The sequence below is a fragment of the Thamnophis sirtalis genome, unplaced genomic scaffold (genome assembly GCF_051295495.1).
Source record: "Thamnophis sirtalis isolate CommonGarterSnake01/CBP01778 unplaced genomic scaffold, rThaSir2_p1.2 scaffold_4, whole genome shotgun sequence".
Lineage (NCBI taxonomy): Eukaryota > Metazoa > Chordata > Lepidosauria > Squamata > Natricidae > Thamnophis > Thamnophis sirtalis.
In genome coordinates, this window is record NW_028261384.1 from 13,629,913 (window position 1) to 13,651,027 (window position 21,115).

The 21,115-nt window shown below is 44.4% G+C and overlaps 1 protein-coding gene across 1 annotated transcript in view; it reads right to left on the reverse strand.

The window, feature by feature from the left end:
* VIPR2 (vasoactive intestinal peptide receptor 2) overlaps nt 1-21,115 on the reverse strand; it is a 96,714-nt gene that overhangs the window by 24,063 nt on the left and 51,536 nt on the right. The window contains exons 5-7 of the mRNA XM_087712501.1: nt 13,207-13,301; nt 9,833-9,971; nt 7,101-7,251 (exon numbers count right to left, since the gene is read on the reverse strand). Coding sequence (XP_087568627.1) covers nt 7,101-7,251; nt 9,833-9,971; nt 13,207-13,301 — 385 coding nt within the window. The remainder of the gene's footprint in view (nt 1-7,100; nt 7,252-9,832; nt 9,972-13,206; nt 13,302-21,115) is intronic.

Below are 21,115 nucleotides of genomic sequence, written 5' to 3' on the forward strand. Positions count from 1 at the left end.
GCTTGCCTAGTTTTGAAGGGCCGAAAGCCCTCTGCCACTTTGTCTGTAGGCCATCCCCTCAAGACCCAGGAAGAGACCTGGGAGAGGATTGGATCGGCCTTTGTGTAGGCCGCGACATCCGCGGCAGAGATGGGGAGGCTGGAAGACACAATTGTAAGGACAGAGAGGCCTGGCACAGGGGCGGTGTCAGTCTCCGGCAAGGGGCAGCGGCTCAGGGCATCAGCATGCCCTAGCTGCTTGCCCGGACGGTACTGCAGCGTATAAGAGTACGCTGCAAGGAATTCCGTCCAACGTGTCATGCGGGGGGAGAGGATGGGGGAGGGTCGGCTTGTCACCTGCCAAAAGCCCAAGGAGCGGCTTATGGTCAGTGACAAGAGTGAAAGGCCGACCGTAGAGGTAATCGTGAAACCTCTTAATCCCGGACACTGCAGCCAGAGCCTTCTTGTCGATCTGGCTGTAATTGCGCTCCGCCGAGGAGAGTGTCCGGGAATAAAAGGCCACCGGGGCCTCCGAGCCATTCGGGAGGACATGGCTCAGGACCGCCCCGACACCGTAGGGGGAGGCGTCACACGCTAGCGTCAGAGGCATCCTGTCACTGTATTGAATCAGGACTGCCGATGACGTCAGCGTCTCTTTGACAGCCGCGAACGCATGCGCTTCGCGGCTCCCCCAGCGCCAGGCCACGGATCGGTCGAGCAACTGATGCAGCGGCTCGGCTAGTGACGCCTTGTGAGGAATGAAGGGGGCGTAGAAGTTAAGAAGCCCCAGGAATGCCTGCAGCTCCGCCTTGGAGGTGGGTGCAGGGGCGTTCCTAATGGCTGCAACCTTGGAAGGCGTGGGGTGGATGCCTTGGGCATCAATCATGAAGCCCAAGAATTCCACCTTAGGAACAGCAAACGAGCATTTGCTGCGCTTGAGTTTTAGGCCCGCGCCCCTGAAACGACTGAGGACCTTCCTGAGTATCTCGATGAGCTCTGAGCGGCTGGAAGCAGCGATCAGAACATCATCGAAATACGGTACAACGCCCGGAAGCCCATGGAGCAACCGCTCCATGAGGCTCTGGAAGATCCCCGGGGCCACGGAAACGCTGAATTGAAGGCGGCGACAACGAAAAGCCCCACGATGGGTGACGATGGTCTGGGCAGCCGTCGCATCATCATCCACCGGGAGCTGTTGGTAGGCCTGCGCCATATCCAGTTTGGCGAACGTGCAACCCTGCCCCAAGGAATGGAGCAGGTGTTGCACCACAGGGACTGGATAGGGGTTTGCCTGAAGGGCCAGGTTGATCGTCGACTTGTAGTCGGCGCAGATCCTCACCGACTCGTCCGGCTTGACTGGGAGAACGATGGGGGTCTCCCAGCGGGCATGGTCCACGGGCTCGATGACTCCCTGCGCCAGGAGCTTATCAAGCTCAGCGTCAACCTTGGCCCTCAAGGCAAAAGGCACCCTGCGGGCTTTTAGCCTAATCGGAGCAACCTGGGGATCGAGGCTAAGGGAGATGGGGGTGCCCTTATAGCAGCCGAGCTGCCCGTCGAAGACGTCAGCAAAGTCATTTAAAACGTCTTCCAAGGAAGAGGGAACTACCCGGTGCACCCCCCCAATGGACAACCCCAGGGCAGGGAACCAATCAAGGCCTAAGAGGGCCGGCAGGTCATCCCTAACAATCAGGATGGGCAATTTTCCCTGGAATGGGCCGTATCGTACTGTGATAGGGAAAGAGCCCAAGGTGGGAATTGATTTTCCCTGGTAGTCCCGCAGGGAGATCTCAGAGGGCTGCAGATGGCTCTGGGAGACTTTGGGACAGAGGCGGGAGAAAAGGGACCAGGGCAACAGAGATTGGGAAGAGCCGGAGTCCACCTCCATCCGGCAAGGCTGACCTTCCAGCTGGACGGAGGTAGCGACCTTCCGGGCTCCGGCAGAGGCTTGGCTAACCAAACAGTCAGAGGCATTCGGCTGACAGGTAGAGTAGCAGTCTTCAGCCCGCCGAGCGGGCCGCGGCTGCTGGCGGCGCGGCTGCGCTTGGGGCTGGACAGTAGATTGTAGGAATGAAGGTGCGGGCAGGAGAGCCCGGCAAACTTTGGCAATGTGTCCTTCTCCTTTGCATCTGCGGCAGATAGCGGTGCGAAAGGGGCAGGCCGTGCGGGCGTGACGGCCGCCACAACCACGGCAGGGCACGCTAGCAGTGGACTGCGGAGCTGACTGCGGCTGGGGCTTGCGTTTTGGCTGTGCCCTCATCTGTCCCACGAACTCTTCCTCCGGGTCTTCCATTGGTGGCTGGTCATCAATCATATTTGCTTGAGCAGGCGGCCCCGCTGGTGACTGGTTAGGGGAAGCCAGCTGTAAGCGCTCTATATCGGCCGTGGACTGCTCAGAGAGCTCGGCTGCTCTGGCAGTCTCCACGGCCTGGAGCAAAGTGATATTGTGGTTGCGGAACATGCGGCTTCGCAGGTTGACGTCGCGGACCCCGCAAACAAATTGTTCTACAAGATTTTCTTCCAAATTGGAGAAATCGCATTGAGCGGCCACCGTGCGCAACAATTCGAGGAACTGGCTAATGGATTCATTCATCTTTTGGACCCGGCGGCGAAATGCAAATCGGCGCGCGATCTTTGACGGGGTGGGGGCGTAATGGTTCTTGAGTCTCGACATCAGCTCGTCCCACCCCAGCTTGTATGCTGGCCTCGGGGTGGCCAGGGCTCTCGCAGAGGCGAACATTGCGGGTTCGCAGCAGGAGAGGAAGAAGCTACATTTCTCTTCTTCCGTTTGTGCCTGGTTCTTTGATGCTATAAGATAGCATTCAAACCTCTCCATAAATCCCTCCCAGGATTCTCCGGCTGATCCAAATGGGGCGAACGGAGGGAGCGCTGAAGTCATCTTGGCACCGATTCAGGTTGAGAGAGACATAGAGGAAGGAAAAAAAAATCTTTCTCCTGAGCAGCGTTCGTTGCTGGCCCTGACGCGGCGGCAGCTGGCTAATTCTTTTCTCTCTCTCCTGTTCACCCTAGCTTCGCGGGAATCGCTGATCCCATCCTCGTCGCCAGTATTGAGGATTGAAAGGAGGGACGCGACAGCCAGGGTGTGCTAACAAGAACTTCTTTATTTACAAGAGAAAACGAAGATGACAGGGATTCAAACAGGCGCTGCGCGCGCCAAGGTATTTATACAACGTGAACGAAATATAACAGCCAATAGGAGACCGGGGACTGGGCAGCAACCGCTGTCAAGTCCCCTGTCCAATCAAATGTAACTCTTGGCCGGCAACAGCTCCTGCTGCGTCCTGGCCAATCAGGAGACAGCAGGCTGTTGCTGGCCTTTTGTAACAGTGCTGAACTGAATGAGCTATATTTGCATAGCTCATGAATATACAACAGAGTCTATAATCTGTGATGTCATTGTGCACTAGTGGCTCCTTCCAGCTTTGACGAAGGTTGGACTGTAGACTGATATGAGAAATGTAAGAAAAATAAAATAAAAAGAATGCTCTCTCTCCTTCTCCTCCACATGACCTGGGACCGGACCATTACAGGGTGGGGCCGGCTGCTGTCTCCACCGCCCAGAGAACAGACATCTCAGGTAAGAACCAACACCCATTCTCCAATGTTGGTGGAGATAGCAGCCAGGCTGGGACATAACAAAGTCAGGGCCGTCCTTAAAAGTGGGGATATGTCCGGTCTGGTGTCCATTATGTTACATGCACCTGTTGCAGCACTCTCCGGCCAAATGCCATATCAGACGACGCATATCTGTCCAATTTGTAGTGCTGGAAGAAAGGAGTGGGTGATGTCCAGGTGGCAGCTTGACAAATTTCTTCGATGAGCGCTTATGTAGTCCATGCTGCTGTGGTGGCCGCGCTCCTGGTGGAGTGGGCTGTGATGTGGCATGGTGGTGGTAATGCCTAAGCTTTGTAGGACAGTTTGATGCATGTCCAAATCCAACAGGCTAGGATTGATGGTGTGGCTTTGACCCCCAGAGACACCTGTCAGAAAGACACGAACAGGGCCTCTGATCGTCGGAAGGTGACTGATGTAAATTTGTAGTGCCCTTCGGATGTCAAAGGAGTGCCACTTATGCTTGAGTTGACTTTGGGGAGATGGACAAAAATCCAGTAAAACCAGTTCCTGGGCCCTGTGAAATCTGGAGTTGATTTTTGGTATGAATGCTGGGTCAAGGCGTAACACCAGCTTGTCAGGGTGGAAATGCAGAGATCCTGTCTGACTGACAGAGACATGCCTGGCTGATGTTATGGCTACCAGGAATGCGGTCTTGAGCAAGAGGTGCCTTAAGGACCTCGAAAGCAAGGACTCAAGCAGTGGAGTAGTGAGCACCTCCAGCACCTTGGGCAAGTCCCAGGTTGGGTACCTTCTGGATGACTGGCTGATGAAGGTTAGAGGCGCCACGGAGGAATCAGCGAACAAGTGGATGTTAAGAATTTTGTTTTTTTTTAAGCCTGGAATATAAAGAAGATATAAAAGGAATACAAAAAAGGCTGTAATAACAGAGAAAGGAAGTATCACCACCACTTGGATGCTGGAGGCTTGGAAATATTGTCTTTTCTTTTTTTCTCTTTGATCATTTGACTTTGCATTTCAAGGTTCCTCAGCTTGTTTACAGAGAGTGATAGTGAGAAGAGCATGGGCTGTTTATACAGGTGCTCTTCGGGAGCTTTATTGGCAGCTAGTGAAATGAAAACAAAGCCTTGTCTTGAAAGATTGTAAATGAACTTGCTTTAAATTTATTAAAAAGTTTTGAATGCCAGAGTGGCAGTGTTTGCAAGTTGGAAGAATGGCGCAACATGACAAAGAAACGTTAACATTGCAAAAGATTATGTTTGAAATTCAAAAATTATTAGAAGTAACAGAAAATTGAGAAGAAATTGGAGAACATAGATCGTAGAACAGCAAAATTTGATGGAAAAATTGAGGATGTTCATCAAATGAAGAAAGTGGAGGTCAGAGTTCTAAAAACTGAAGGAAAAAATAAAAGAGACAAGAAAATTGTTGATACTGACAATGAACTGAGCGTGGTTGGAACTGGAAAGAGTGGAATATGGAAAGGGGAGATAGATGGACTGGAGCTCTACCCCAGATTTCAAAGTATAGAAGAAGAAAAGAGAGAAGAATTGGTGGAGCTAAGGGGAGAAATTTTGTCAGAAGCACTTGTGATAACCAAAGTTAAGCTGGTCGAAGAAGCAGATGGAGGGTTTCGAGCTTACACAAGGTATGCAATAAGCATAAGTTGCGAAGAGAAGTCCATACAAAACTTACTAAGGAAATAACCAGAATACTAATGCCACAAAATGGCAAGAGACATAACACTGGACTATTACTGGAAAACACAGGTTGATGTAATGAAAACGTATAATAAAAAATTAAGTCAAATTTAGTTAAATTTAGAGCATTATGTATAAAATGAAGTGATATAGATACAGTTAAATAATTGATTGATAATGATAATAATGCATATAAATGTATTGGTTTGATAAGAGGAAATTTGATACAAATTGCAAATGGTGACTACGAACGGAGGTTTAGAAACTCTGTTATTAAATATAACCAATTTTTATTTACAACATGTTATAAAGATATAATGTTACTGGATGATATTGCCATTATGTGGTTTTGCTTTAAATCTGGAATATTTTATATAAAAGGATGTAAAAATAATTATAGTCAAATGAAGGTTGAGGTATGATGATAGTAATATATATAAATATATTTGATTTAAAATATATGATTTGATATGAACTGTAGGCGATGACTGTGGAAGGGAAGCACAGAGGTTTTTGTAACCAATCGACACACTTTCTACAATTTGTAATGGAAGATGGTTTTGTGTGTGTGTGGGGGGTTGTGCTTTGTCTGTTTGTGTTTATTCAAAAATTTAAAAAAATTCTTTATAAAAAAAATGGCCGCCATGCTTCTGCACCCCTGGCAATGTTAGGTGATATTCCGGCTCCGAGGAAAAAGCGTGAGCTGATGGAGACCTGAGGCCACTCGTCCAGAAAGCCTTTGAGTGAGCGCTCGTGAGCCTGGTGGTCTGGTTGTGGCAAGGATTGCAACACAGCATTCCAGAACTAATTTGAGGGCGCAGTCGCTGCCCTCACAGCCTTGAGGCCTCAATGATCCAGCCGGACCGCAGGCCCTGCTGGCCAATTTTTCCATCTCCTGCTCAATCCTAATTTAAAGTGGAGCAGGGAGACCTAAATTGGAAAAAAATGTTTTAGAAAAAAGCCAATTGGAATTAATTTATCTCTGATCTACCAGGGAGAGAGCAAATATCACGTTTAGTCCTGGATAGACTGAGTCTGAAGCTGGGAGGAGCCACCAGTGCACAATGACATCACAGATTGTAGACTCAGTCCAATTGGATACTTTGATAGAGTAAACCCAGCCTGGCTGCTATCTCCACCAATATTGGAGAATTTCCCCCATGCTTCTTCAGGAATTCTGTAGTTGTCTGTCCAAGTACAGGTGGTCCTCGACTTACAACAATTCATTTAGTGACTGTTCAAAGTTACAATATCACTGGACTTATGACCATTTTTCTCACTTAAAACCACTGCAGCATCCCTATTGTCAAGTGATGAAAATTCAGACGCTTGGCAACTAGCTCATATTTATGATGGCTGCCATGTCCCGGGGTCATGTGATTAATCTTTTGTGACCTTCCGACAACCAAACGTCAATGGGGAAGCCAAATTCACTTAATAACTGTGCTAGTAATGATTCACTTAAGAATTGTGACAAGAAAGGTCCTAAAATGGGGTGGGGGGATTCACTTAAAGTCTTGCTTAGCAACAGAAAGTTTGGGCTGAATTGAGGTCATAAGTCAAGGATTAAACACTAAGGTCAGGGGACTAAAATACTTGTAACCCATCAAACTACATAAATCCAGTCAGCCATGTGGCAACATCTCTGTGCATCTCCGTTAGTTTTGCACTTGCTGAACCTTCAAAACAATAGTGGGTCAAAGTTGGGACAGATATCAACACAGACAATATGGAGCTTGACCAAGTCTCAAATTCTAGAAGCCCTAAGCAGGATTCCAAATCTTGAGGGGGAAGGAATAAAAAACAGAGATAACTATATTGACCTTCTTACCCCATCCAGTAAGGAGATATGCGGAGAAGTGTCTGTTAGAAGAGAACATGATCATAAGGAGGATGTGGAGATAAAGTCCTTCAACTAAGAGCCAATAAAAATTGGCCATTACACAGTACTGGAAGAATACCAAGCTAGCCTTGCAGCCGACCTGAAAGTTACAAATCAAGGATGAAATGTTTATGCAAAGAAACTGCTGTAACACAGTAAATGGTTTCCTTTGTTTAAAAGCTCTTTTGATAGATACAAGCTTTGACAAGAGATTTCTCCTTCCATGAATTTAGCTATTGATGGGCTGAAACAGGCTCTTTCAACTGTTTTGGACTAAGTTCAATGAATGGAAGCAAATGCCAAGTGCTTCTCAAAACCAGGTTTGAGACTGATGTACTTGGTTTTTTTACCTCCTAACTTTGTGGCATATTCGTCATGTTGTGTTCTTTTTTACAATCAAATTTGTCTGCGATTTTCTTACAGATTTCAGTGCAAAAAAAAGGCCCAGGAATTAAAAACGTCATCTCCTCTGAGAATCAGGAGATGGCAGAGGTATTTAAGACCACCCATTAATCAGAAGTAATTTGGTTTGGGAAACATGTTCCCATCCCTTTTTAAAGTTAGTTTATTCTACGGCAGCTGTGCCAGAAGCAAAAAATAGCTCATGGAATGCACAACCCTGAGGAAAAACTGAAAAGCATGGCTTGACTATTGTATAAGTAAACCAGAATAAAGCACAGCACAAGTGATTCGTTGCTGCAGATATTTCATCACATGGACCACATTACAACAATGCCAGCAAGTTAGGACTTTGAAGAAATAGTCAGAAGTAGGGGGAGGAGAAGAATGTTCTTTCTCAAATTAGCCAAGGCAGTCACTCCCATCTGAATTGTATGAGACTGAACATGCAAAGCATTTTTGTCAGAATACCTTTGTGAAAAGCCATGTCACATTTAATTAACAGGGGAAGGAAAGGGATTACATATGAGGAAGCTTCATGCTGAAGACTAAAACTCCTCCAATTGCTACCAGATTCTTGGTTCGCATTAATTAAGCAGAAGGGAAGGGAATTGTAATATAATTGGATTTGAGAAATATATTTAATTGCTGTATTTCTTCAGACTGTCTTCTCTATCAAGACTTCTCTCTTTTATAAAGGTAAAGGTTCCCCTCACATATATCTGCTAGTCATTCCTGACTCTAGGGGGCAGTGCTCATCTCCATTTCAAAGCCAAAGAGCCAGCGCTGCCTGAAGATGTCTCCGTGGTTATGTGGCCGACATGATAAAATGAAGGTGTACGGAACACTGTTACCTTCCCATCAAAGGTGGTTCCTATTTTTCTACTTGCATTTTTTAAAATAAATTTTATTTTGTTTGTACAAACTTCACATCTTTGCAACACAGTACATTTTTTTACCTATTCTGTTGTGTCTGTTTTATCTATACCAATAAATCTTTTTTAACTATGACTTCATATATTCGTGCATTTACATTATTTCATACATTTTGTCTACTTGCATTTTTATATGCTTTCGAACTGCTAGGTTGGCAGAAGCTGGGACAAGTAACGGGAACTCACTCTGTTATGCGGCACTAGGGATTCGAACTGCTAACCTTTCTGATTGATAAACTCAGCATCTTAACCACTGAGCCACCAGGTCCCTCATACTATTTCATACTGAGTTTCATACTGAGGAATAAAATCTATGAAAATCATACTCTATAATGCTCTGTGAGAGTTCTCCCTGTGGGCGTGTATGTGTTACGGCATTCTTGCAAGCACTGTAAAACGATTTGTGTTTACCAGAGATGTATTACATGTGCTATAACACTCTTGGCAGGCAATTTCACTATAAATCCCTCCATGTCCACTAGAGTTGTTTCTTCCTGCCAAACTAAGCATGCTAAGAGCTGCTACCTTTATTTCTCAATTTCAAAAGTTAAGATGTTTGATAGATTAATATTGTCCGGTGTCAACAGGCAAAACTACATACATACACTCACACATATCACTATTCATTTTTTATTTTTTTAAAAAATTCAAATTATCTTTCTGTTTCTAGCACCACTCATTGTTAGGAAATTTAAAAATGCATTTTGGCTAGGATGATCTTGCAAATTCAGTGATAGACGGATCAAAGTTTCAGATAAGGAGTTAAGCAATGCTTTTGTCCATTGCGCTAGCCGGTAGTGATTTTACAATTATTAAACCTGAAATAAAGGCTTCCAGACCCCATTCCAACTTCTTATTTCTATCTCTTTTGGTAAATTCATATCATCCCTTGATATGGTCCCCTTTTTCATTTTTCCTTTAGAAAAACATCATTAGGCATAAAAACACAAATCTCTCTCTCTCTTTCTCTCTCTCTCTCTCTCTCTCTCTCTCACACACACACACACACACACACACACACACACACACACCCAACTGCTCTGTCATGTACATTCTCTGGAATCTTTACATGCTGTTATAGCACTGATCAAGATGTAAGGTTGAGGAAGAAGAACCTTGATTTTAATAAAATCAATCACCATATCAGCTGCATCTAATGCTGTCTTCCCCAAAGCAGAGAGGAAGCCATTACCAAAATATATAAATCACCACCACCACCACCTTGCAGTCCTATCTTCCAATTCTTTTCCAGCAAGCCAGAACAGAAGTCTCACTACCCTTGCTGGTAACCTACAATGATGTCAAAGATCATGGACATGACACAAACGAAACAACTTCTCCACTTACCCAAGAAGCATGATCTGAACACTTAGCTGGGCTAGTGTCGGAATAGAGGATTCCATCTTTAACTAAGACAGCAATTGCCTTTAAAATGAAAGACAGGAACAGATTCAAATGTATGTAGTTCCGAGTGCAGTGAAGTTTCCTGCATATGGAAAGAGAAAAAAAACCTCAAAGTATAGCTGAAGATCTTTCTACTTACCGTCTGTTTTTGATAAGAACAATTAAGAAAAGAATATAATGTAGGTGTAGCCAGGGGTGGTATTCACTTATCTTCCCTACCGGTTTACAAATGTGAGCGTGTGTGGGGGTGCAGTCGCTTTTCTCGCACGTGCCACTTCCATGCATATGCACAGCCTTCCGCGCATGCGCTTTTGTTGAAGAAATGGCCTAAATGGGATGCCGTAGAACTTGAGCGGGACCACCCGCGATTTCCGCTACCAGTTTGGGCGAACTGGTCCAAAATGGCAGAATACCACCTCTGGGTGTAGCTCTTGAGTGCCCCATATCTATATTCTGTTTTGCCCTCTGCTATTCTACAAGCTGTATCACCTTTACTGTTGAGACATAATAATGCCAAAAGCTCTCCTTTTAGGGGATAGTCCAGAGTTAGCAGTAAAGAATCAGAATCTCTCATGCTCCACCCAAACAGAATAAAAATTAAATAGTTATTAAAATGCAAAGTTACTCTAGTTTGCACGGTCTTGTGTGACAAATGAGGGATCTTGAGGGATTTCACTGAAAACTGAGAAAAACTGATGGCTGTGTCTTAACTTAAAATAATTGCTAAAGTGATTTATTTTAAGGCAAGGATGCCTTTCATTTCTCTTTCTCTCCTTGGAGGGTTGCAAGGAGGAAATATAGTGTAACAGTTTTAGCCTCTTTTTTTGTTTTTTGGAATGAGCTGGGTTTTGGAGTGGTTATTTCCTCAAATGTGAAAGATGGATCATAAGGAAGCGCTGAAGAATTGATGCTTTTGAATTGCAGTGTTGGAGAAGACTGTTGAGAGTCACTTGAACTTCAAGGAGATCAAATCAGTCAATTCTAAAGGAAATCAACCCTGACTGTTCTTTGGAAGGACAGATCCCAAAGCTGAAATAGATCACCTAATGAGAAGAGAGGACTCATTGGAAAAGACCCTGATGTTGGGAAAGATGGAAGGCAAAAGAAGAAGAGGACGGCAGTCGATGAGATGGTTAGATAGTGTCATTGATGTAATGAACATGAATATGGGCAAACTCCAAGAGGAAATGAAGGACATGGCTTAGCAAGTAAACAAAAACAAAATTCCCTTAAAATAGATGTGTTAAATCTCCTAGCGCAGTCCACTATTCAAGAAACTATTATTTCTACATGCTCCATCCAGACTGCAGTTTCCTGTTCTATGTAAAGATGGTGAGATTTCTGGGGTACTAATTTTCCTAAAAATATCCCATTGTTACTTTTATCCACATGGTCTAGTTGATAAAAAAAACATGAGTGGTTTATATTGTTTTCCTCTATGCAGTATGAAATGATGCCTTTGCCATTGTTACTAAAGTGATAATCCATCTTTAGCATCTTCTTATATTATTGTTGCCCAATATGTTGGCTTAGCCAGGCAGCTAAGATTACCTTCATGTCTTGGGGGACCCTATTGAGTGGTACATATTTTTGGCAAATACTTGAATGTTCTTCACAGGAGAAGAACACCCTTTACATGAAAGGGAAAACCTAATTTTACAACTAGATCAGTGATTTTTGTCGTCACATGCCGAAAGCATAATGTAATGCATATGTGACACACACAAACACACCAAACCCCCCTGCGCGTGTGACACCCCCCCATGCCATGTTTTGGGCCTAGCAGGCCTCCCTGAAGCCACATGGGACCAAAAACGGGCCATGGGGGGGTGCCACCTGCGCATGCGTGCATGACCCTCCCCGCCCCCTGCGCATGCATGTGTGTCTCCCACATGTACCCATTCCCTTGCGCATTCAGGGCAGAAACCTGAAAGTCAGCTGGCCGGTGGGAGGTGCACGCGCATGCGCAGTGGAGCTGAGCTGGGACGATGGCTTGTGTGCCCGCAGAGAGAGAGAGAGCTCTGCGTGCCACCGGTGCCACGAAACTAGATAATTGCATTTCAGCACTCACTTCTTTTAAACTGCCTTTTTACAGAGATAACTTTTTCCTATTATGAAATATAGTCTTGAGTTTTTTTAACTGTGTATATTTGCAACCTATTATTGGTTATTTTATATTATTATTATTATATTATTAATATTATTGCTCTATCATATAAGTATGTATGGCAATTCCTAAATACTCTTTTCTTTATTTACATCCTAAAGATATGATAAAGAAAGGACTAAATATTTACTGCCCACTTTTTCATATGACTGGCACTGCCTTCTTTCATGACTCTGACTGGTAGAACATCTTCTGACTTCACTGGCCCTGGGGAGTTCTTTTGCAAGGTGTGGGGGGAGGTCCCACAGTGCAACCTGTCTTTCATTTTATGAGCCTTGCTCTTCCAACAATTATCTTTAGCAATCTTCTCTGGAACTTTCCCCTGAACTCACAAGCTTTCTGTAGTACAACACTGCCCAGTTAAAATTAGGTTCACTAATCAGCCCTGTTATTTAATGAAACAAATCTTCTATGGTTGCTGCTGATCTAAATCCATTTTAGGCCCTGGATACATTGGGAATTTTGAAATGATGTTGGTACTACTCACATAAAAATGGCTGCCAAGGGAAAGCTCTGCCCATTCGGGAAATGGCCGAGTTGACGAAAACAGCCAGTCTCAAAACAACTCTTCTTCAGAAGGCAATTCAATAAGGTTGTCCCACATCACCTCCTTTAGATCTCCCCACCCACTCACCTATTTTCCTCAGCAGCTGGGCTTCCTTGCTGGACTGATTGCACGCTCCAGAGGGCTGGCAAAGCATAGGATTGTATTCATCTATATATCTAGAGGGCTTGTCTGGATTCCGAAAGGATTTTTACAAATATAGGTGATACTACAGAGTGGCACTTTGGTCTGCACCAAACCAGCTGCTTTCCATTTATTATTTTAATTAAATGGTTGCAATTAAACCCACCTGAACAAAAGAAAAATCTCAACAACTGGATCAGCTTTCCTAGACAGCATCCAACCTATTTAGACTTTGGATGAAGATCCCAGAAATGTAGAGTCCAAAAATACCCCAGAAGGCAACAATAAACAATTTCCATATGGTGGCCAAGATAACCACATGGTCATGTCCTTCAAATCAAAGGAGGCTTTATTTAAAATGTAAAATAACGGACCTGTTAAATGACGAATGAGAACATTACCTTCTCCTATTCTGCCACTGTTCCAAAATACTTAGTCCCTGCCAGGTTTCAACAAACTTACCTGAAAACGCAAAGAATGATGCTTCCTGTGATCAGAGCAATGAGAGAAACACTGTGTCCGAGGGTATAAATTGCTTTCACCCAAACATAGAAAACCTAAAAAACAAACATGTATTTTAATTAATTACCATGAGCAGACATTTGGAAAAGATTCAGCAAGAGAATTGCTTTTTAAATACAGTAGGTCCTAGAAATTGCACAAAATACTTTTGTACCTTTCAAATGGAGATTTTTATTTATTTATTTAGTAAATTTATATGCTGCACATCTCACTATTTAGGCAGAATACTCTCCAGAATCTTGGTCTATATTGTGCAGGTGACATACAGCAAGCAGCCCTCTGCCATTCATTCATTCATCCATCCATCCATCCATTCATTCATAAATTTATAAGACAGCTCAAAGGTGCCATTCAACATAAACACAGTAAATCAAAAAGAAAAAGCCTAATTACTAAGTCAAGAATATATAAATATAAAATGTAAAATGTGACCAAGCATTCAACCACTCACAGGAGAGGCACCTGCTTAACTTGACCCCTAATGCTTGGGGGAAAAGCCAAATGTTAAGCATGTTTTAAAGGCAAGAAGCGTTTGGGGTGTATAGGGAGAAGGGGAAATTGTTCCAAAGAGCAGAAACCATCCCAAGTTCATACTGCCAAAATTTCACTACTAAAATTATTTGGATTTTGTCTCTGGAAATCCTCGTTTCCCCATTTTCCCTCTTAAATACATCCCCAAACCAAAAAGTAAGTAAGTAAGTAAACAATCTTAGCTCTTGGTCCAGTTGCAGCATCACCAGGATGTTTTTTTGGTTCCTGAGAAAATTAGTAGGCTTTGTTTCAGTCTTGGTGCTCAAATTTTGTTCATTCATGAATAACCACAGGATAAAAAGGAAATAGAGAAAGCAAAGCACCGAGAAAGCACTGAGTTCAACAAGGGGAAGGAAGGAAGTTCACCATGGGAGATGACAATGGATCGTGTTCCTGATTCAGAAATTGTACTAGATTAACTCTCCCCTTCTGATGCCCTCCAAATGTGTCTGGCTCACCATTTGCAGGATTCCCAACCAACACAGCTCTTCAATGCTTGTGAATGCTGAAAGCTTCACCAATTCTAAACCTTGTAATTCTAGAAATCACCTTGCTGGGAAAGAAGTGTTTACATGTAGCAGATTTGAAGAAAAGGAAACTCTTTTGTGCTTGATCTATCTTTTTCACACTTCTGTACAAAAAGTCCTGATATTGAAAACTGGATAAAACATAGGCATCGGGGAAGACTGCTTGCAGGGCAGGGCTGAGGAATTAGCCCAGTATCTGCAGGACAAAATTGCTCAGATTCGGACAGGCTTGGACTCTGACTGGGTAGATTTGTGAGAGTCGATGGGGATTAATCTTGTGGAGACAGTTTGATCCTGTGACCCCTGAGGGCGTGGACAGGACTCAGTGCCACTTGTGTGCTGGACCTGTGTCCCTCCTAGTTAGTTTCTGCTTTCCGGGAGGTGACATGAGGCTGGCTCCAGGCAATTACCAATGCTTCATTGAGAGAGGGGTTCTTTCCCACTGCCTTGAAGGAGGCAGTTGTGAGGCCCCTCCTTAAGAAGCCTTCCCTGCACCCAGCTTCTTTAGCCTCCAACCTCCACTTTGTAGCAAAGGTTGTTGAGAGTGCAGTAGCACGTCAACTTCCCCAGTACCTGGATGAAGCTGCCTACCTGGATCCGTTTCAGTTGGGCTTCAGGCCCGAGTACAGAACAGAGACGGCATTGGTCACATTGGTTGATGATCTCGGGACAGGGGTTGTTCCTCTGTCCTGGTCTTATTAAACCTCTTGGCGGCTTTCGATACCATCAACCATGGTATACTATTGTGACGACGGGGGGTTGGGAGTGGGGGCAGTGTTTTGCGGTGGTTCTCCTCCTACCTCTTGGATCGATCAGAGTTTGTGTTGACTGGAGGGCAGAGATCGACCCTGAGGCGCCTCACTTGTGGGGTGCCCCAGGGATCAGTTCTCCTGTTCAACATATATATGAAACCACTGGGCGAGATCATCTGTGATTTCAGGGTACAGTATCATCAATACGCTGATGATACCCAACTTTTCATCTCTATCCCAAACCACTCCACAATGCCCTCGACATGATGTTCTGGTGCCTGGAGGCTGTGTGGATTGGGTGGGGACGAACAGGCTCAAGCTTAATCCCTCCAAGACTGAATGCCTGTGGTTCCCGTCATCCCGATTTGTGCATCACGTACCATCTTTGATGACTAGGGGAGAAATTTTAGCCCTCTCAGAGAGGGCCTGCAATCTGGAAATCCTCCTGGATACGTGGCTTAGTTTAGAAGAACATCTTATGGCGGTGACCAGGGGGGCCTTTTACCAGGATGCCATGTGCACAGTCATTAACTCCCTTGCCTTTCTCACCTGGACTACTGTAATGCTCTCTACATGGGGCTGCCCTTGAAGAGCACCCGGAGGCTCCAGCCAGTCCAGAATGCGGCCGCGCAGGTTGTCATGGGGCTAGGTGCTCCCATGTTACATCCCTTTTAGACGGCTTGCACTGGTTGTCGGTTGTTTTCCATGGCTTAGGCCCAGGGTACTTGCAAGATTCCCTACTGCCACCGGTAGCCTCCCACCGTCCAGTGCGATCCCACAGTGTTGGCCTCGTCAGGGTGCTGTCGGCCAGGGAGTGTCAACTGGCGACCCCCAGGGGGAGAGCCTTCTCTGTGGGAGTGCCTTCCCTTTGGAATGGAGCTTTGCATAACCCCCGACCACCGGTCCTCCTGGCGCGCCCTAAAAAGTTGGCTTTTTCAGCAAGCCCGCGTGGCCTGAATAGAATAAAATAAATTACTTTTAATTGTCAATTTTAATTTAATCCTAAATTTGACGTAAATTGTCAATTGAAGGTTATTGTATTGCCTATTTAATCTTTTCTAACTTTTGTCATATATATTTTTTTATGTTGTATGTCACCCTGAGTCCTTTGGGAGAAGGGTGGCATATTAATCCAATAAAACCAAAACTAAATCAACCAATCGGAGTCAACTGAGGTACTTTTTACAGCTTTTATTTGTAGAACATGCATACAGAACAAGAACTTCAACTTCAGCACCTTGCTCTGCTTGACAGTTATTTATACAGGAGTGAAAGCCTGCTTTCAGTCCAGCACATCTTAACCAATAGGCGTGAGCCTTTGGTTGCCGAGCTGTCAGTCGTAACTTGAGGCCGGTCGTAAGTTGAGGACCTAAGAATGATCGCAAATTGAAGAATTCACACATCTTCTCCCCAAGCATGCGCAAATCTGCCAAATAGGTGGGGCGACTCCAGATCTGCCTAGAACGCCTCAGTTGTGGCTCGTCAACCATGGAGGTAGGTCATCCCCGTTGCGCTCCTCCCCAGTCGTGATGGCCCCATCCATCTTGGGCCACCAGACATAGCTGCGGCCCAGGGCCTTCATATGAGCTTTGCCTGGGTGGCCCAAGTGGAGGTCATCAAGCAACTGGGCCAGCAGGGTGGAGGAAACGACCGTCCTATCCCCCAGAGCAGACATCCACCCTGGAGCAAGAGTTCCAGTTGGCGAGCCGTGTAAGGGCGGAACTCGTCTGGTACCTTGCCTAAGGGCCACCCCCTGTGCACCCAGTTAATGACTTGGGAGAGGAGAGGGTCAACCCTAGAATGATGGGCAATGTCTGAGACCAACATCAGAAGGTCAAGGTCCTCAATGGACAAGACCACGGGGCCAGGGGCAGGGTCGTGGCTTTCCGAAGGGAGAGGGCAGCGGCTGAGGGCATCAGCATGCCCCAGCTGTTTCCCATGCCGGTATTGCAATAAGTATTGGTAGGCAACCATAAATTCCGTCCACCGTGATATGTGCGGTGACAAGATAGGAAGGGTAGGGCGATCACCGGCCAGAAGCCCAAGGAGAGGCTTATGGTCAGTGAGTAAGGCGAAGTGGCAGCGTACAGATATTCATGAAACCTTTTAATCCCGGAAACTGCAGCCAGAGCCTCCTTGTTGATCTGGCTGTAGTTGCTCTCCACTGCAGAGAGAGTCCAGGAGTAAAAGGCGATGGGGGCCTCTGAGCCATTGGGGAAGATGTGGCTGAAGACGGCCCCCAATCCATAAGGGGAGGGGTCACATGCTAATGTCAGGGTAGCCTGTCACTATATTGGACTGGGACAGCTGCTGACATAAGCATGGATTTGACAGCTGCAAGTGCATGTGATTGTCCCAGTGCCAGGGAGCCGCTCTGTTGAGCAATTGAGCAGAACAAGAACTTCAACTTCAGCATCTTACTCTGCTTGACAGCTATTTATGCAGGAGCTGTCAAACAGAGCAGCCAATAACACTGTAAAAGCCCGTTTTCAGGACCTAGGGCATCTTAACCAATAGGTGCGAGCTGTCAGTCGTAGTCAAGGACCTAAGATCGGTCGCATGTTGAGCACTTCACACCTGAACCTATGGCCAGTTGCTTAGCAACCATGCAAAGTTATGAGCTACCTGAAAAAGAGGGACTTAGGACCCAGATTCGAAGTTCCAATGGTCAGGCTCCATCTGTGGTCACACGACTAGACTTCAGTTGCTGGGCAACATGGCTGCATATACAGTAGTTTGCAGCGTTCTATGATCATATGAGTGTATTAGAGCCGAGGTGGCGCAGTGGTTAGGGTGCAGTACTGCAGGCCACCTCAGCTGACTGTGATCTGCAGTTCAGCGGTTCAAATCTCACCGGCTCAAGGTCGACTCAGCCTTCCATCCTTCCGAGGTGGGTGAAATGAGGACCCAGATTGTGGGGGCAAGTTGCTGACTCAATTTGCTAAAAAATTTGTAAACCGCTTAGAGAGGGCCGAAAGCCCTATGAAGCGGTATATAAATCTAATAAATAAATAAATAAATAAATAAATAATAAATAGATAAATATTTTATAATGGTTTTACCAACAATTGGTATGTCTAGTTTTCAGCAAAAAAAAAAAAAAAAGTGGTAAAATTAGGTCAGTCACATTGACTGATCATTTTATGTCCATTACAATATTTTTCTGTAGTGGGAAGGGTCCATTATGATCACATGTTGAAATTCTTCTTTGCAGAGTGTCACATGGACACATGAACCTCTATAACAAATTGATTCCAATAGCATGGCATATGACATTGTTTAATTATCTTTTGTAATTCTAAAGGAAAATAGGATTCTTAAAAACATAGACAAAATGTAGGTTTAAGATTTCTGCCAACACTTGAGGAAAATGTGCTGCTAACACTTACACAGCAATGTGTTTAAGATACTGCACCAACCTGCAGTCAGTTTAGTGCATCTTAGGTATCATAATTTCTTCTTGGCCTCATAGAATTCTGCTCAAGGTGTGAAAGTGATCAGCAAAAGTGAAAAGTAAAAGCAAACAAACGCCCTCATTTACTCTCCTATTTCTTTCTACTGACATATCACTGACCAAATGTAAGCTATCCTTTCCCTTGTTTTCACAACACATGAGAAAATTATACATGAGTTATCATCAAAGGGAGATTTGTGTCTTTTTCCTCCCCCTATCTCTCACAATATGATATGATGGATAACTCAAACTGTATTGTGATAATATCCCTTGAGTTTTTCCTACCATGTATCACATCTTCTGCTTCCAACAGTACAGAAGAAGAAACGGTGGTGATAATAGGGCATGAAACAATTGCATTAAACAGAGGGAGCTACACACTACATTAAGTTGTTCCATATGTTGCAGCAGATTGAGGTTTGTAATCTACTTACGAAAGACCAGGACTCAATACCACAAAGGTGAGAGAAACAGGTTTATTTGATGCATCGAGTTCAGCGTGTTCACACACCAAAATCTGAACTGCCTGGACTCTGCCCAGGGTGCTACTTTTATGCCGTGTTCCACACTGTGCATTCTCAAGGCGTTTCCATACACGAGACAAGCATGACATTTCGAAAAAGAGAAGTTCATTTAGAATGTTACAGAGAAGTACATAGGAAAAATACAAGACAGAGAAGTTCCTATAATGTCTTCAGCTGTCAGCAGTTTTTACCTCTGTTCTATCTCTCACCCACGCCTGGCTTCCTGTGCCCCTCCTTTACAGGGTCTTGCCACACTGTTCAGCCCTATTTTTAATACTTATGAGGAAGTTGGAGAGAAAGTTCACTCCAGCTAATAGTCAACTTTGGAACTCCAGGGCACTAGAATGAAAAGCCAAGCTAATATGAATTTATAAGGTCCATTCTATTAAGACCACCTAACCTGGCCAGCCACTGGTGGGTTTACCTGTGCACCCCCTCCTGCATCACATATGCAAATTTGAAAATTCCCTAGCATCAAAGTCAGGGTTCTTATTTTTTTTATGCTATTTCAGAAATGTCCTATATCCATGATGGTGAACCTATGGCACACATGCCATAAGTGGCACGCAGAACCCCCTCTGTGGGCATGCAAGTTGTCACCCCAGCTCAGCTGCATTGTGAATGTGCGTGCACTTCCCGCCAGCCACGATTTTTGGGTCTCTGCCGCGCATGCTGTGGGAGCATGCGAGAGGTGCATATGCATTCGCGGAGTTACACATGCATGTGTTGGGGCGGAGGCAGCCCTCCCCTCCCCCACAGCCCTTCCCTCCCCATGCTCCAATTTTGCTCCCAAGGAGTCCTACTAGTCCCAAAACAGGGCACGGGGGTTGCACGTACGTGCAGAAGGTGGTGGTCACGCATGCATGCACAGGGGTGCGGGGTGTGTGTGTCGCATGCACATTGCATTATGGGTACGGACACGTGCTTTCAGCATGTGACAAGAAAAACGTTAGCCATCCCTATCCTATATGGTCATGGTGAGAAAAGAAACACATTAGAGAAAAAGAAGTCTTAAACAATTTCAAAGAAAAAGTAATAACCAAATTACCTATCAGCAATGAACATATAAACAAACATGTGGTATTCTAGCGCAGTGTTTCTTAAACTTGGCAACCTTAAGAAGTGTAAATTTCAACTCCCAGAATTCAGCTGGCAATATGTAATAAGTCCAGCTGAGGAATTCTGGGAATTCAAGTCTGGCTGGAGAATTCTGGAAATTGAATTCCAAATCTTAAAGGTGCCATGTTTGAGAAATACCAGCACCGCTAGCCACATTGCCAGCCTCTGTTTATGTATTTCTTGGAATCATTGTTTAAGTTAGATTTAATATATAAATTGCACTTGATTAATTTTTCACAAGTAAGCCTTAAATCATGATATAGAAACCATAATAACTGGCTTCATGCAATACTATAAATCAAAACTAATCAAACCACTTTTAGGAGTTAAGTGCTGTGTGAAACAAGATACTCTGATGGGTATTTTTGCTCCTGTTTTTTTTACAACATTTGGAAGAGTAACTTACAACATCTTTGGAAATAGTAGGCTCAAAAGTTATGTTTAAATAAGTCCTTTAAAAAGGTAATCTTTTTGCCAATATTCTAGAATGGTGCTATAATAATTCTGGGAAAATGCTTTTTCTGCTTATATAATGGTTGATGCTTATTGCTTGAAAAACTATTGTTCAATTGTATTGGTACATTATTTCAAATCAAGATACATTTACTTCAAATCAAGAACATTTTCTTACTTTAAAAATATACAGAAACACAAAAGATGATTATGATTATTGGCTTTACTATGCTGAAATTAACTTGCTCATATTTTGACGGGACATTTTTTTCCCTACTTTTCAAGTACACTTCTCACTTCTGCTTAACGTGGGGGGGGAAAGTGTTAATTTATTGCTTTCAGGTTCACAAAGCCTTAGAATTGCCAAATGTATCGTTTCTCTTTCTGGAACAAGTTACATGACATTTGACACTTTGATTTCATTCACACTCTTGACATAATTGCCACTTAAATTAAATTGCAGGCAGGACATATTGAAAATATGAAGAG